This window comes from Rissa tridactyla, chromosome 4 (assembly GCF_028500815.1).
Source record: "Rissa tridactyla isolate bRisTri1 chromosome 4, bRisTri1.patW.cur.20221130, whole genome shotgun sequence".
Taxonomy (NCBI): Eukaryota; Metazoa; Chordata; class Aves; order Charadriiformes; family Laridae; genus Rissa; species Rissa tridactyla.
This window is the reverse complement of record NC_071469.1, coordinates 62179636-62197491: the sequence shown is the minus strand read 5'-3', so window position 1 is coordinate 62197491 and position 17856 is coordinate 62179636. Positions and strand designations below refer to the sequence as shown.

Here is a 17856-nt window from a genome sequence, read left to right as displayed (position 1 = left end):
TTACTATTTAAATGATAAATTTAACAAAACTCCAGACAGTCATTCATACTGGCAAGACTTAGGGCATTTTGTGACAAGCCAATGTGGATTTTCACAACACTTTTGTCTTTTCTTCCAAATCAATGGCCTGGGTGTGAACATCCTTGAGCTAATGGGAATCCTGTCTGTATCCAGATCCTAAATTTGTGCCTCAGACCATTTCCTTTGCTGGTGGAAATAGCCCATTTTTATCTCAGTGGAATGTTTGCTTTGGAGACCATGAATGTCCTTTCCTTATGTTTAGGCAATCTGGGAAGAGAGGCAGATTTTGCCTGGCTAGTTTCCACACCTGCATGCTCATATGCTGTCATGTGCACTGAAATTGTTTTAGAATTATTTCTGTTCATGGTCCTAATGTCTTGAAGTGCATGTTTCTATTTTTGTCCTCTGTAAGAAAGAGGAAAACTAACCTGAGCTCTATTTTAGTATTCTCAGACACACATCTAAAATTTTTAAAAAATTTTTCGAAATGACAAAATTATACGCAATAATTTATGAAGATAAGAGCTGCATGGAAGACAGCGCTTTGATGTACTCCTGATGTAGAAGGGAAAAACACAACTGCACTCTCTCAGAAAACCTAACATTTGTTTCTGAGACGTTAGACAGTAATTTACTTAATATATAGCAAGTACTGCTTGTTTCAGTGCAGGCACGTAATTGAGAGCGTCTTTCCATTCTGTTATTGGGAAGAGTATTTACACAGCAATGCTTTCTCTTTAGTTTCTCTTGTCCATGCCAAAGAGTGTAATTGAATTGCTATTGCAAACATAGATAAACGTGAATGTGTTCACCTGAGTGCTTAAACTTTTCTACCTCTCATAGCTGCTCTAACTGCTCGAACTGCTTGAACTGGTATTGCACACAATAATCAAAAGAACTGAATCCATGTAAGAGTCTAAATCCTATTTTCATAGATAGCTAAAAGATTTAGGATTTGACTCTTATCAGCTTCCTGTCAGGTTCTTGTCCCTAAAAATCGGGCATAGGCACCCAAGAAGTGCTGTATGAATAGCGCTTTTGATTAGTCAAATAATGATTTTATTTTGGTTTGGGTTGGTTTTTTTCCTATTTCTTTTTCTCACCAAAACAAAAAGCCCGCAGCTGTGATTTGTTAGACATGGAAGGTTATATGTTACCTGAAAATCTGCATTTTACGTGGGGAGCAGGAAGCAATGAGCTCCTTCTTAAAATGCTTACTGCAGGGGGGTTGGACTAGATGATCTTTAAAGGTCCCTTCCAACCCAACACATTCTGTGATTCTACGATTCTACACCTGTAATGGTCATTCCCCAGCCCTCCCCGCTGGCAGGTAACCACAAGGCACAGGTCCCCCTCTGCCTTGGGAGACACAATGCTCCCACCATGGTGTTGTCCTGGGTTCCCCTCAAATCCTCCTGCTGGAGATTTTCTACATGGCTTGAAATTCCTAAGTAACAATGTTTTAGCCTGGTGGTTCTGGTGTTTATGAAGGAGACAAAGTACTTGGCAGGAAGAGCTGCTCACTGAAATAGCTTCAATTATTTATATATGGTGGAAACCCAATTTGAGAAGCTTTTGTTCCCCTTTTCCACTTGATTATGTTGTAAAGTGAGGGTTGAGACTACCTGCCAGAGGTGGGAATGAAGAGTCACCGTTGCTGTTGACCTCCTGGGTGATTTCTCACAAAAGTGAACAAACAGTTGTGTGACAAAACTACTCTTTATCTACTTTATTTTCCCCTTGTTTCCCCTCACATTTGGGCAAGTTTGACTCCAGTTTGTATATAGATTCTGAAGAGTATTTATGCTTGTGAGAAAAATTGGAGTTCCTATGGCAAACTTCACCTTTTGTCAAAAAGCAAGAAAAAATGTGGCAGATTTTCCCTCTTCTCACTTGTGCTCTCTGAGGTGTGACATCAAATCCTTCCCTTTACATATGCCAGGCCTGATTTGAATGACATGTTACTCTAGGAGGCTCCCAAGGCTGATGCCACCAGTCCCTTGAGGAAGCTGGTGGATTTAGATGAGAGCTATCTTAAACCATAGATTTTAAGGCGGGGAAACATTTGAAAATCATCTGGCATGGTATGCCATATAACACAGTCCAGAACTCTTCCCCAACTCACTCGGGCAACAGAGGGAATTATTTTTCCCTGTTAACACTGTGAAGTCCAATAGTTTGTGTCTGAAATACAGCACATCTTCCCGCAGCACACTGGATCTTGATTTTCTCAGTTAACCCTTTCCACTTTCCAGGCTGCTGCAACAGTTGTAACCATCATTGTTAAAACAGTGTTCAACATTTGACTTCAAAAGGTGCCAATAGCCTCATTAAACCACAGTCTTCTGGAGTTGCCAGCAGTCCTTTTGCTACATGATGCCAAGAAGCTCCGTGCTGAACAGCATCCTCCCAGGGGGAGGACCACTGCATTGGGGTCTACAGACAGCACAGAATGATGGCATGAGAGCAATTCTGGTCAAACACTCTCTGAATAAAACTATTGCTATTTTTCAGCCCAAGCTACACAACTGAGAAATCAATATATTGTGATCTGAAGTACACTTCTAAGAAATTTTTGAAGGTTTACAAACAAAACAAACCAACAACAACAAAAAAATCAACAGTTCCACTGACATCTGCTTTTCCTGGATCCTTTAATCTCCAAAAATATTCCTTCAAATGTCACAGAGGGTTTTATTGCCATCAAGCTGATCAGGCCTTATTTCTCATTTCTTTTCCTATTGGGGACAAGGACTGCTGAGAGGGACAGGAGAGTGACATAAATCAGAATAGAAATAGGTAGTGGGGAGAACCGTTACTGCATTTGCTATGAGGGATTTTGACTTTCAGGCTGTGACGTGAGGGACCCAGCGTGGCAGTGCCTACACTGGCAGCGCTGACACCAATTTCAGCCCCAACCTGCTGATGTGGCTTCACAAACTGCAGAGCATCTCCTTGAAGCATGTGGTTGCCTAAACTCGGCTTCTGGAGAGAGCTACCTGTGTCAGGTGTGCAGATATCTAGTGTAAAGGCGCTGGCATTGCCACCAGGTTTGGAGGGGCTGCTTTGGAAACCTCTTCTTTCCGCATTGGCAGACCCAGATACCCTACAGCTGGCCCTTTGCCCTGTCTAGCTTGTGTGGGGAAGGAAAGGGCCGTTTAAAAATCTCTGTAGACCTGCCGTTTTGGAAAGGAGCTCATTAACACCCATAGTTTTAAAAGCTTTGGGTTTTTTCATGTGGTACCGCCTGCAAAGGTCTGAAGCTGATCTTCATAAGTCAAGTGCAAAGCCTGAAAGCATTTCAGCCTCTCTGAAATGTGTGTCCTGTGGCTTACGTATTCATGAGATACTGTCTCTACTTATAGCCGTGTGGGAAAAGCTTTATATGAGTCTAGATTAACCATTGTGTTATGCTGCTAAAGAGATCCCTGCATCATGGGTATTTGGGGACAAAACTGGACACTTTTTCATAATTTGTTTAACCGTTGAAAGCAGTAGAGGGGCAGATCCTTCGCTGGTGTATATAGCTTAGCTTTGTGAGCCACGCTGGAGCCATGCCAGTCCACACAAGCTGAGGGCAGAGCCTGGTCTGCTTTGAATATATCATCTCTTTTGATTTTCATGGTCTTTTGCAGTGTAATGACTGCTGATTTGGAGCTTTAATTGCATGCATTTGACAGAAACAGAATTGGAGTGAGGTTTATTATTGTTTTGATACAGTCTCGAAAGGGAAGCTTTTTACTAGCATTTTAATATAGCCCTTTGTAAACACCTAGCAAATAAAAATCCTGAGTCCAATCCTCCTGCTAACGGAGTCACTGACAAAAATTTCTTTGGCTTTATTAGGAGGTAGACTGGGTTCAATATAAGTGATACACTCTAGTGTTACTGATAATGAGTTAACGTGTTTTATATATCGATGCTTTTTGCTGGACAGTGCATTGGCTTTTTATGATTTGGTGATATATCTGAATAAATTATTTGAAAAGTCAATATATTCTGTGTCTGGTTTTTGAAGGTGAATTTAAATTGTTACAATGTAAGACAGAATTTTTTTCTCAAAATCAGTGTTAACATCCTAGTTTGTGTACTCATTCCCCAGCATCTCCATGCCACAGCTTGCATAGTCACAGATACGGCCAACTACCTGAAGCTGCCTGAACCCTTTTGGTACCATTGTCCAGCAGTGAACCCTAATGCCATAGGAGGCAAGGAGAAGGTGCTCCCACGTCAGCATGCAGCTGAAAGGCGGCTTGTTACCAAATGTAAAGAGGGACCACAGGCTGCATGGGCAGGTTCATTCTCTAAATGCCAGCTGGTTAATTTTCTTCAAGTAGCATCAGCCTTTCTCTTAAGACATGGGCCTAAAGATTCCCAACAGCTAGCTTGGAGCGAGGAATTAATAAGAAACAAGTCCACACTATTATCTTAGAGGTTCTTGAGTTATTCCTTGAGGGCAGCGGGTAATACCCTTTTCCAGTCGCATGCTGCCAGGCCTTCTGTTTGTTTTGAAGCGGCAAAAGGCAGAAATGACAATTAGAATTGCTGCTGTGGGCTTCTCCTGCTCCATTAACTTGTTTCCAGACTAACAGGTTCAGAGAGATGAAGGGAGGGAGTGGGACTAGAGGCAGTCTTCGGGGCTGCCTTTTTCCAGCGCTAATGCTGAGTGCATTAAAAGGTTAATGCAAAAAAAATCTAGTGTCATCTCACTGTGTCCTTTTCTATCTCCTCTAATCGTATGGGTATGGCTACGCCTGCTAGTGCAATCAGGTGTCGTTGATGTGGTGAGGCCCTGCCTGAAGAGGCTGTTGGCAGCTGCCCTCTGTTCCCGCTGCAGGAATTTACTGAACGCTGTCAGAACAACACTTAACGCTGTACGGTTGTGGTCCGCTGATTTCTTTTGCGCATTAATTTTGTACTCATTGCATAAGGGATATTCGTCAGCATTTCTACCCTTAGGCCCTGCCAATAGCCCATTTTCATGCATAGACCTCCTTCTACTCTCTTCTGGCCCTTTGACTCCTGCCACCCTAGACACTGCTCCTGGGAAGCCCACCTACTCGCTGGCTGCTTCAAAAATTGCTGCAAGAGTCCTGTCCTCCATCACTCCCTCTCTCAGTCCGTTAAAGCTAAAACATGACCATTTCCAAGCTGGATTAAATAATTGCTCAGAGCTGGTTGGCTGCGAGACTCTTGACTTCTAAAGCAATTCACCACACTGGCACCAGCGAGAATTCAGGTGAGCATCTCAACTGTTTGTAAGAAATTATGTAGTCCTTCTCTTTTTTTACTTCTTTGTGAGCAATTCTCTGGAGCTGTACTAAAGGGAAATACTACCCAGCAAGGGAAATATTACCCAACATAGCTGATTTTGGGTAACTTCAGAGCTCCTGTCAGCTCTTCCAAACTCATGGATTCACAAAGACATCACACCTAGAAAACCAGAATTGAACAAGGAGAAATCCCATCCAGCTCACGGCAGTCAGGGTAGATCTGTGATGGATAAAGAACAGAAAGAGGGGGAAAAGTGGGTGTGGGGGTGTGTGTGTAAGCAGGACGCGTGAATGGGAAGAGAGCTTCAGTCTGAGAAGGAAACAAAACAGGTAAGTCCGCAGTGAAGCTGTGCAGCAGTAATTAAATGCAGGCCTAGGAGCTGGGATTTTTGCTCCTATTCCCAGCCTTATTGACCTGCTGCATTCACTCGCACAGATGCACTGGTTTTCTCAGCCCACGTTTCTTCACCCGCAAAATGCCACCACTCTCCCAGGGATGGGGTCTAGCTTTTATTTATGTCAAATAAATAAATGGCTTTGTAGCGGATTTGTTTTGGCTTTCTGCAGCCTGCCACATTTCTGACTGACTGCAGTAAACAATCCTGACCCGGGAGGCCTTGCAATGCCATGGCAAGATCTCAACAGACAACTCAAGTGCTGCCTTTGCCCATGTCCAAAATTGTCCCAACCAGAGCCTGGGCAGAAGCCAAGAATAGCTGTTCCTCTGCTTAATTTCCCTGACAGCCCAGCTGCGATAGCCGTTGTCGCTCACAGCAATAAAGCTGGGCCCCAGCAGGGAGAACATGGTCATTTTCCTTTTAAAGCACACCCGGGGGAAAGGTGGTCCCAGGTCCATCTCCTGAGGAGCCATGCAGGGAGGTGGGCACATGTGTGGGCTTCACCCTGCCTCTGTGTCTTCTCTCACAGTCCTAGGAGGAGTGCCTGTTTTACCTTAACACTTTGGCGTGTTTTAAAGTTACCGAAAACAGGTCGCTAACATACTGGAAGGGTTCACAATACTGCTCTGCTCTTGTCAGCTCAGACTTTGCTTTCTTGTTGCAGTGTGTCACAACTTGCAGCGAGGGAATCATGCCTTCAGAAAAGGCTCCTGTTTTGAGGGGTCTAGTTGCTACATGCCGGGAGGACTTGTCAGTCCAGAGACAGAGAAGGAATGCCACTGATTTGCCAAGGAGTTTCAACATTGAAAAGATCGTAAACATGAAAAAATGAAAACAGAAGTTGTAATGACCCCCTTGCCCCAATTGCAAGTATTGCAATTGCATGTTCCAATCCAAACCTTTTCATCAGAATCACCATCGCGCAGGTTTAAAACCTTTCTGCTTTATTACCTAAATAGCAGGGCTGAGACGGGGTAGAGGGAAGGGAGGCAGTGGTGAAACTTACCCTCTGGGCTGGGGTACATGAGCGATTTGCACGAAGAGCCTCTGAGCTCAACACTCCTCCTGCGGCAACCTCTGCTTCCTAGACCGGCAGCCTGTCGAACACAATTGCTCTGGCCTTCGACATCTTAGGAGGAGCATGAGAATAGCCACCAAAGTCACGTCTCTCTGTCTCTGACTGCGATTTTTTTGACTCGTTCTCAATTGAGTTGTTGCCCACTGTCCTCTTGAGAGAAGGCTGCATAACGTGTTTCTGTTTATCCTCTGCCTGGTTAAAGTCCTTGGGCTGCTTGAAAGAAGGTTGTTCGGGCAGAGAGTTATGGCCCTCTTTTTTTAAACAAATCAATTAAAAATAAAGCGCTGATTTTAATTTTTGATGGGTTGCAGTGGCAGGGGAATTCAAGCTCAGATCTTGCAGGCATCTCTTCCATCTCTGCAGTGTTATCTTTTTTTTTTAGTTTTTCCTTTTCTTCGGCTCTTGTTCTGATGTAAATCTTATCATACCAAATAAACCCAAGCACACATCAGGTGCTATTTGACAACAACCTAAGTCCTAAAAAGCCAATTGTGCCGGTTCTGTCTAGGAAGAAAACATAGATGAAGCTCATAAGCTTGCACTGACTTCTCTCAGACACCAAGAGCACCATTTCACATTTATTGTACAATCTCCATTAAAAGGATTCCCTTCAGAGAGGTGCATACTATGGTGGGACAATGGAGGGATAAAGGGGCTTTGCCTCCCACACCTTCATAAACAGGTCGTATTACCATTATACAAGGCCTTGAACACCCGGGCATAAATGCGTAACCGCTGGCTGAATACAAACACTATCATAAATCCTGTAAGCTCAGCTCATGGAGTTTATGGACTGAATCAAACCCAGAGGAGTAAAAATACTGATTTGATAATTAACCTGGGATTCAATGCTGCTATTTATTATGTTAGGCAAATAAAATGTTTACCGTTTAAATGAGTTTTCATGGGTTTTTCCACACCTGGGAGTCAAGTGAAACATTAAGAAACAGCTTTTGCCCATGGAGGAAAAAAATGGATGAAGGGAAACAAGAAAGCCATTTGCGAAGATTTTACTAATAATCATTTCAGGTGTATAAATATAGCAGCTTGCCAAGCCTTTGGCCACCAGAGCAGTGTTTGTGCAATAGCTCAGCTTTATTTTAACTTTTACAGAATAGCTCTTAGGAGACTTGAGGAGAAAGATGGTTTGATATTTAAAGTCTTGACCTGAGACTCAGGAGACTTTTATTCAGAGCTTGCTGCTGCCTGTACCGATCGGCGTATTTCTCTCTCACTTCTGCTTCTCATTTCATCAGTTTTTAAGCTCTTTTGGGGCACAAAATTCAGATTTGCTATTCAGGATGATGGAGCATGAGTTTGGTGGGGCCTCAGGGCGCTAATGTGACCACCCATTAATGTGAAAAAAAAACCAACAAAAAAGCAAAAAGAAAGGAGGACAAGTGGCTGCTGGACAGTGCACAACAAGGGTGGTTTTCTTGCTCTTCGAGGTGGGTGCTCATGTGTTCCCTGCGTGTGGCTGGCGTAGACTGGGAGCTTTGCACTGCCGCATGCTGGTTATCAGTGCTCCGAGACGTCTGCCAGGCCAGAGGCCATTGCTACTGCCTCATAAACCAAGTCCAGCATTTCTGAGCAACGTGTCTAATCTGAAGACAGAAGATAACAAGTCGGGATTGAAATTCCTCCAGGACTTTGACATCTTGCTTCATGCTGGTGTAGCAGAGACTCACAGCGAGGATCAGCACAGCACAAAATGCGAGCCACAGGAGCACAGGCAATCCAGATGATGACCTGTCATCTACTGAACGGTGATAAGGAGAAAAAAGAAAGCAGCGTTATTTTAGTGTCATCTTGAAACACTTCCCAAATTTGACTCCCTGCTGATGCCTTTGTCCCACTTTTCTGGGAACAGCGGGGTACACAGGGCTCTGGTTGTGAGTACTTCCGTAGGCATGAGTTAAGCGATAGTGAGTCACACCTCCCGATGGAGGGTGGTGAGTATAAAAGATCTCATCTAATGGAGCATTTAAAGAGTTTAATTATATACAATAAGAACAGGATTACCATAGCTAATGCATGATCTCAAATTTCCCTCCAGCAATTATTTTTTTATGCCTTTAAGTTAAATGTTAGGTTGAATACTAGGACAATATTAAGCTACCTCGTCTAATTATTTAACGCTCACGAATATTCCATAAAGAGAGAAGATCTAGATTTCTGTCCTTTTCACTGGTAACTCAGTTTGTTTGGGGGTCCTGCTAATTACAGTAAGAACTGAGACGTGGCTCCATTAACCGAGAGGCAGATTTAGAAAGCTCTGGCACGTTTAATCTCTCTCTAAGTGCTAGGTGTGCTAATTACACTGGAACATCCTCAACACTTGCTCTTAAGCAGGAGGACACTGTAAACTTTTGTTTTGCCTTTGAAATATAGTTCAAGGATGTTGAAAGTGCCATAGGCCAGGCACAGTACACATGTGGAAATCAACGGGCTACATTTAGCTCGCTGACATCCGTGCCTCAGCTCTTGCATGTGTGTATCCATCCACGGGCCTCGGGGATCCAGTTTGGTTCAGATGTGGCTGCTCTTTCTGACTGCATGGCCACTGCACAAACAGTATTCTTTTATAAAGCACTTTGAGTATTAAACATGCGGTATAAAGTCAAATTCATGCCTGCATAAAAACCCGTAGTGTGCAGCTATTTTCCTCCCACATGCACATAATCAATAAGGAGATAAAAATGTGGTGTGTATTATTATGGGTAAAGGGCCAATATTATCTGTAACATATTTAAATTAGCTTCTGCTATGAGCCCTGGAATACACAGCAGTCAATTAAACTGTCATACAGACGTACAGAGAGGAAGGTAAAAGTCGTAAAGCCGAGCAAGAAACACATAATAATGTATCAAAAAGTGTGTGGGGAAAAGGTAAAATGTTAATAGGCAGTTATTTTATAGCTAACCAGAAACCAAATCAATGTCCCATAATAGATCTGAATGAATTATTTGCAGCAAATAATTTATTCATTTGAATTTAGCCCTTCTTTCTGTTTGCAAATTATCCATGATCAAACTTCAACTTTTATAAATTTGTTTATTTGGCATTATTCTATGACCGGTTTATATGAAGGTGTTTAGCCAAGGAATTACTCCCCACTTTCTGCTTTTGCAGAAATTTGCGATCTGGAAGTTGGTGTTTCCCTTGTGTGACCTCCCAGACCATAACATACAGTTCTCGACTGGGTGACTACCTGCCTTTCCAAGCACGGAGCCTGGCTGACGAGCGTACCTGGTAATAGTGAAACTTTTCTGTGAAAGCCAAACAGCTTTTCACATCAGCCCTTTCCTGTGAAGTGCTTATAAGCTTTTGCAATCTTGCGAAAGTTACTTTCCGTGTGAAATTTCTGGATGATCTCAAATGCAAACTTGGCTTTTTCTTATCTCCTCTCAATTAAGGAGTACGTTCGGTCCAGGAACAGAAAAAAAATAACGTGGAAGAATAATCCCACCCACAAAAGCTATGTTGAGCTATGATCACAACAGCTTCTGCACATCACTGCAATTATGTGCTTAAATGTAAGTTTGCTCTTTTCTAGATTACAAATAGAAAATTAATTCTTAAATTTGTTAGTCGACTTGTTTGTTGGAACAAGCACACTCAGCCCCAGCCGTGTGCCCAACCTAAAAAAAGGGCAGCTCATTTGAGAAAAGCACTGGATTGGGATACAGGAGATTTTGGTTCAGTTCCTGCCTTGGACACACATATCCACTGTCATTTGAGGGATATTTGGCCTTTCCTTTTCCACCTGGCCCTTTCCTGCCTATGGTACCTTATTCCTTGCCCAATAACTGCCTTAGCTGATATTGCCACTGGCAGGAGCGTACAACCCCTCTTCCTCGGCAACGGCAACAGCTAGGGGTGTGGGGATATTTGCTTCCTTTTGGCCTCCCAAGACTATGGCTCTCTGTGTGTGTGTATACAGGCAGGTTTATATGTACATCTCTCCCCTTACTGCATGGCATACAGCAGGGGCTGGATGTTGGCCAGGGCCTCTAGAAATGATCACCATCATAAGAACATCACAGATACACACATTTGCTTCAGGGTCTGTGAGGCTGGCTGGCCTCAAACATCCTTGCAAACAAAAAAAGAAAAAAAAAAACAGATTATTTTTATTATTTCTACCCTGCTGCCAGCATATAAATGAATTGTCTCTTCCCCACATACGAAAGTCAGCAGGGAGAACTATTGTTTCGCTTGGGGTGCTTTCCCTGTATATCTTAGCGAAAATCCTGTACCTATTCTACTGCCATAAAATATATTAATTATATTTAAATTAAAAATAGCTTCAGGGATTTCATTTTTGTTTCCACTATTTGTCTTACTAGATGTCTTGTTTAAAATACTGCACCAGACCTCATCAACACCTTGTACTTTTCACGCTGAGAAGAAAAAGCAACAACCACTGACAGTATGAAACGCTTTGCATAGGGAGGATATATTTGCTCAGTGCATCCCAGCAGCCACAAAGCAAACTCAGGTTAGTGCCATGGGTGGCTCACAGTTATAATGTGAAACTTTGACTTACCCACTACGTAGTCATAGCAGGAAATGGCTAGAAAACAGAAGGAAAATGTTCTTACACGCCTGGAAAGGCCTTGTTGCAGCAGATGAACAAGAAAGCAAGCACCAAGCGGTGTCTCTGAAATTGCCTGTTGCCTTATAGACACTGGGCTACCTCTCACACCGCTTTTGTCTGTACAGATTTACGCCAGGTTAGGATCTACCCAAACCATGCAAACATGCTGATGTAGGTGCACTTCAAGAAAAGTCAGAAAAAATTATTGTTTGGGGGCTTTCAGAGACAGAGATTGCTGCTGTTGCAGGGAGGTCAGGAGTCAGCTCTTGCAAAAAAGACCTCCTTGTTCCACATCATTTCTAGAATGGGGAGGAGATAGACCAGCAGACTGAGAGAAGAATGAAAGTTAAGAAAGCAAAGCCCACTGCCAGATGCAACTTTCATCCAACAATATCCTGGACCTGCCTCTGCTTGGCAGCTGGGACCCAGATACAATCCAGGATGAAAAATCCAGAGAATGGAAAAATTTCGGTGGTGCCAGCAACCTTCGTCTTACCAACCTCTATTCATATACCAACCAACCAATTCATAACATTGCATGGACAAACAACAAATCGTCTAAATCACAGGCTGTTTGCAACACAGAATACTAATTATGGGTTGGGACATTTCTCATGTCTTCATGGAAAAGAGTCAGAGTCTTCTCTGTCTTTGCAGCTCCCCAGCGCTCAAGCGTGGATGTGCTGAATTCAGAGCGGGTGCGAGATGAACCAGGTCTCCTGCGCTGGACTGACTGCAGGATTACCACTGCTGTTGTGGGGGCACGGACTCTGGCAGGGAGCTGAAGGAGGTGTTACATCTCATCAAAATCCTACTCTTGAGCAGCCCGATGACCTTTGGAGAATTTAGGGCTGACTCACTGAGTCTTCCCAGGAGTTCAGTTTTGATGGGAAAGCCCGGCCTGTGTCAACAACCTTATCAAGAAACAGCTTTTCACTCATGCGTTAGGAGGCAACAGAAACAACGTGTTGCAAAACCAATGCAAGGTCTGTGTACAAACACAGTAGTGGCTGCCAGGCTTTGTTTTTAGAAGCTGAGTAGCAGCCCAAGCAGGTGGCCGACATCGAAATTACCATTCTGTCACCTGTGTTTTTACTGACTGATGTATCAAAACCACTCAGTTTTAGTTCCCTAACAATAAATACAATTTTTCTTAGTTGTGTCAGTTTGTAAAGGTCAGAATGAAGCAACGGTCCTTATTTGTTTATGAATTGTATATAGCACGTGCATAAGTGCAAACTGGATCCTTACGCTAGACCTCTCCCGAAGGTCACTCCCAGCTGACCTACCTGCAAACTGTTACTCTGGCTCGTGAATGAAAGACTGGAGGTTATGCTAGCTGTATCATTCCCTGGGTGCCCCCGTTGGCAGAAATGGTTACATCCCGGCTGCTTTTAACCCCAGTGGGCCAGCCAGGCTCAGACCTTTACTGTTATATCCCATGGCGTGCATGCTGCTCAGAAACATGAAAGGGCTGGCTCCCTCCCTGCCATTACATCCTAGTTACCCAGAATGACATAAGTGTGTTTAAATGTGGGTTGAGATCCTTTTCTATGAGTAGAAGCATTGTTCTGGGGTAGACCTGGGGCTCAGCCAAACCCACAGTGGCTGTGGGGGCTGACTCAGGAGTTCACCACGAGAACAGCCCTGAGGCTGCTCTGATGTGATGCAGGAGCCTGTCTTCTCCCACGGCAGGCAGGCAAATGGACCAGATACAGTTCTGCAGGGCACAGAGCAAAAATTGTCTGTCCTCTGCTCCGTGCTGAGCTCAAAATCACACATAACATTATCAGAGGGGGAAGCTAATGTGGACAGACAGGGTGAATGTTAAAAGCTAGAAAGGTCATGCCAAAGGCTTAATAGCTTGAGCGTACCATGTTCAATGACTTCTTCTGGCTCACGAAACCGAACCCTTCTCTCTGCTTTCCTTTTTTCCCCCACAGCTTGGTCCACAGGTGGCCTTTTCCTCAGTATTGAAGGAGGATAGCTACTGTCATCTGTCTAAAGAGTTGATCAAAACACAAAACACATGGCCATTCAAACTGGAGTAATACATCTGGGTGAAGCTTTGAGCTTTTGTGGCTATGTTACCATGTCCCCCGAAGGATATGATATGAAACACATCTGTTTTGACATTTATAGTCAGACCACTGTAATATTTATAGCAAGACAATGTGGATATTCCTTCATTGTCATAGATCTTCGGTACTCTAAAGCTGTCTTCTCAGGAAAAAGGCTGGCTAAAGTAAGAGACAGAAAAGTGTTCAGAAAGGATTTCTCTAAATTGGAGCGAACAGTTATTGAAGGTGGCTGCTCAACTGCCCTGGGGTAGAGGGACATAAATGTAATATGAAATATATGAACCATATCATTGAGAACACCTTTGAAATGGTCTTCTGAGCTAAGCAGCTCTGTTCTGAATGCAGCGTTGCTATTTCAACAACTGAGACTATGCAGCAGTCTTGGGTTTGGACACTATTCTGTTAGGTACAAGAAAGTAATTTGTTTGCACTTTAATATCACCATTATGTTGCTGCTCTTTTTTTTGCTTGGAAGCCATACTCAGTCTTTGATAACAGAATCAGACTGCTGTAGATTCAGCCAAATGACAAGAAACAGAGCTGCAATAATAGTAATACATCCCTCTGTGTAGGAATGCTCACACAGTCAACCCACAAAAATGAATCCAAAGCATTTTGGTTCAGAGACACCTACTGTCCTCTGAAAGTGGAGAGCACATGGCAAATTTTCAACTTTTCAAAGACCTAAGTGGGTGACAGAGATTCTCCACTTTTTATTTGTACTGTAAGATCAAAGTCTCTACTCCTTTCCTCCCCTTCCTTCACTTCCTCTGCTGGGTAAAGGGTATTATTTCTTAGATGGTTTGTTTGGTCCTTTTGGTCACTGTCCCTGCTCTTTTTTTTTCCCTTGCGTGTCATTTTCTCACTCAGTGATTGCCGACTTCTTCCTCCATGTTTTTCTTCCTGCTTTAATCTTTCTGCTCCTCAGTGCCCACTACTTTTGCCCATTTTTAGGCTCAAATACCCTTGCCCTACACCTTTTCTCTTCAGATGCTTTCCCCACACTCAGCATTTCACACACACACTCCTTGGGCTGCAGAAGCAGGATTAAGTCCCATTACCTACAGTCTGGGGGTGTGAGACCCTGGAGTACAGAGGACTTTCCCTATGCATCACACTCTGGATAATCTCAGAAAAGCATATGACATAGCCAGCAGGAACTGCCACGGAGTGAGGAACATCTTCAGCTTTGATACCTTCTCCTGAGCAATTTATAAACCAGATTTCGGCTTTATTTATCACTGATAAAGATGATTTCTCTGAGCTTGGTGTCACAGAAGCATCCATACCCCCTCTGTCTCATGACCAGGGACAGTGTGTGTTGGAGCTCTGTGTTTTTCATTCAACAGCTCAGAAGCTAGAAGACCCATCCAGGGTATGGGAAACCTGGATTCAACTTCTTTCTAAGACCAAGGGAATATAAACCCACATCTCTTATTTGCATGCCCTCATCATCAGATCTATGGTGCGCACGTGGGAGCAGGGAATCTCAGACTCTGCCACTGAAGCCGTCTTGTTTGGCCTTGAATAATTAAATATTCATTGAGCTAAAGAAAGAAAGAACGAAAGAATGACTTTACAGCCTGGCGTTTGGATGGTCGCTTGGGGGTGGGAGAAGTCTGCTGCTACCCTTGCTCCAATGAATACTTAATATGAAATACTTAAATATTCATCGGAGCAGTCACTGGGAACTTGGTCTCTCTTCTACCAGGTGAGTACCCTAATCGCTCTGCTATAGCCACACACGCACACACACTCTTTCTGGCATGATGAATATTTAATTACTCTTATAAAGTGAAACAGGTTTAGGGAGACACAGCAGAAGATGCCCAGCTCACACTGACAGTGGTTCTAGCTTTAGCTAGAAGGACTTCTCCCATGGCACTGCCAAGGAAACTGAACCTTATATTTGAAGAGATTTTTAAGTCCAAGTGCGGCTCTTGTCCATATGAGCTCTTCCAAACACCTAACAGTTGCAACACATCAGAAGAGAAAAACAGTAAACAGCTAGCTGGTTGGGTAGCACCTCGCCAAAGGCAACCTTAAAAAGGAAATGGCATTTACAATATTTACTAGGCTTTAACAACCTGTGGAAATCAAAGCTACACAGCGTCAGAAAAAAATGACGCATTTTTCCCTCAGACAGAAACCCGGTGTTAACATACTGTGACAAGAGTTGGAAACCTACCAAAATGCTAGGGAGGAAATTAAATGCCCTTAAGAACAACCCATTTGTGAAAAGCTTTGGGTTTTGGACACAAGGACTCTATCACTCATCAAGAGATTACTTACCGGCAGCTCCTCTGCACTAGGATCAGAAGGTGGGGCTGGACATATTTGGGACATGTACTCTGGATGCCAACATGAAGCCTCCCACACGAAGCTTCGGTTGGAAAGCCACTTGCTCAAGAAAATGGGAAGGACCAGAGGAGAGTGTCTGGAGATCCCTCTGCAGCGAGGACTGAGCAGGCAGTGCCCTGGGCAGATGAGACCGGCAGCAAATGACAGAGGAGTGGAAAGTAGAGTTTCCGCCCTTCATACCAGCGTTGGCTTGGGAAGGATGACGTTACTTGAAATGCAGTCGGTAGCCAAAAATAGCACATAGTGATAATACTGATTGTGCAGCTGGGAAGCATGGCTTTCCTGGCAACTGGAAAGGGGCTGAATAGAGCAAATCACAGATAAACACCCATGTATTTGTATGCATAAACATGGAGTTGAGGCTGTTCTTTTTATCATGATTGCTGTGTTTCCATGACCGTGTTGTTCTCCTTTCCAGAAAACTTTCCCAATCTCAAAAATTCTGCAAGTGGGATTGCTTTCAATCCTTCTTCCATTCAAAATATGTGGGTAAAGCCATCAGAAAATTACATAGATATAGTGGGATCACATATATCTCTCTCCAGTACAGTTATGGCCTCACTTTATATGTTTTACAAATTAGATCCATTATTATAGTAATAAAGTGGGGTTTAACATTAGCCACTTCTAAAGATATTATAATAAGATTATTGATAGGAAGAGAGGTGATTTACTGTTCAAGAGGCTTTAACAGCCCTTTGTCAAATGCTGAAGGCTGGTGACCATCAAATATACAATTTCCAGTCAGAAATATCTGCCATGACTGCTGAAATACGGTGGTTTACTGTCTCTACAAGCACAAGCTTGATCTTTTTTTGTTGTTCTTTTCCTGGAGGTATTTATTTGCTGTGGCATGTCTAAAGTACTCCCGTTTTGTGTCATTTTCCAGGTGGTTGGATGGATTCTCCCACGGCATGCTCAAACTGGTGCTCATTTTGCACCGACCCAGGGGAGCGAGGGTTGCAAGATGCTTACATTGCCTCTAGGAACCAGAGGGCACAGCAGCTCTGTGGGCTTCACTGTTTTAACCTTCTTCTTGGGAACTGGGGAAGTGAGTGAGTAGATGCAAAGGGTCAGGAACCTCCCCCAGAGAAAACTGGGACAGCACAAAAGGGGAGGCATCCACGGCTGATGTGGGGCCAGCAGCTCCCTTTGAGCCTCACTGCCCTCGTGGCTTGCAAGGGCTGTTGTCCTCAAGCCCTTCCCTTTCCAGCAGCGAAAGCAGAAGCAACATGGAGAAGGACACATATTGATGGCCTGGAGCTCTTCACTGAATGCACCGTATCTAAAAGCCGCCTGAGAGAGTCATCTTACCTTCTCTTGCCTGTACATTGGGGTGATGGAGGGCTTTTCCTCATGCTGCAACCGGCTCGCAGCTGCAGGCCTTGTGAAACGCTCTCAAAATCCCCTCTCTGGTGTGTCCTGCAAGTGTTTCACAGCAGTTATTTTGGGATATCTAAGCTGAGCTTTTGGTGGGGAAAAGTAATGCTTCAAAATTGTGTTCATAGTAGATCCTAGACAGAAAGGTGACAAAGCCTTTCAAACAGTGGTCCCTAGCTTCTCCTCTGGTTCCTCCTTCCTCCTATTGTTGTCCACTTGCTACTAATTAATATAAGAAGGAATTTACCTGCCTACTTTGGCCAGCAAAACTGATGGAGGTGAGAAGAAGGAGGTCAAACTCTAGTCTTCATCTAGCTTTGACTTCTCCATGTGAATTGTCTCATTTATTTTTACAAGTGTCATCCAGCAAGGTACACAAAAAGGTCTTGTGCAGCCTCTTATTCCTGCAGAGAGCGGCAGTGAGCTCATGAGCTTTTAGACCTGAATGAAAAACCTTGTTCCTGTCTCTGTCACTGAATCTAGTTTTATTGAAAGAAAGGTCTCACATTTTTTCTAAAAATTGATCAGAACCTTTTTGGTATTTTCTTTTAAAAAACCCTGCAGAAAAGTCGAGGGGGTTTGTTGTATTCAGGAAATAGACATATGGAGACAACATTTATCATTTTTGATGCCAGAAACCATTTCCTTTCAGTTCTGGAGATTC

At 43.5% G+C, this 17856-nt stretch overlaps 1 protein-coding gene across 3 annotated transcripts; it reads right to left on the bottom strand.

Moving 5' to 3' along the window:
* Nucleotides 1-5392: 5392 nt before the first annotated feature.
* C4H14orf180 (chromosome 4 C14orf180 homolog) lies at nt 5393-16069 on the bottom strand. Of its 3 annotated transcripts, XR_008466369.1 has the most exons (5): nt 15744-16039; nt 13245-13371; nt 11320-11346; nt 6699-8529; nt 5393-5514 (listed from the first exon to the last, which is right to left on the bottom strand). XR_008466369.1 is itself a non-coding variant. In XM_054201067.1 (4 exons), exons 1-4 carry the CDS (start codon nt 15795-15797, stop codon nt 8327-8329), a joined length of 408 nt encoding a protein of 135 aa, XP_054057042.1. In that variant the 5' UTR covers nt 15798-16069; the 3' UTR covers nt 5918-8326. The 3 variants fall into 3 exon arrangements, 2 of the variants coding, with proteins under 2 accessions (XP_054057042.1, XP_054057041.1); XM_054201067.1 differs by lacking the exon at nt 5393-5514 and having other exon boundaries at nt 5918-8526; nt 15744-16069; XM_054201066.1 differs by lacking the exon at nt 5393-5514 and having other exon boundaries at nt 5920-8529.
* Between the last annotated feature and the right edge of the window lie 1787 nt (nt 16070-17856).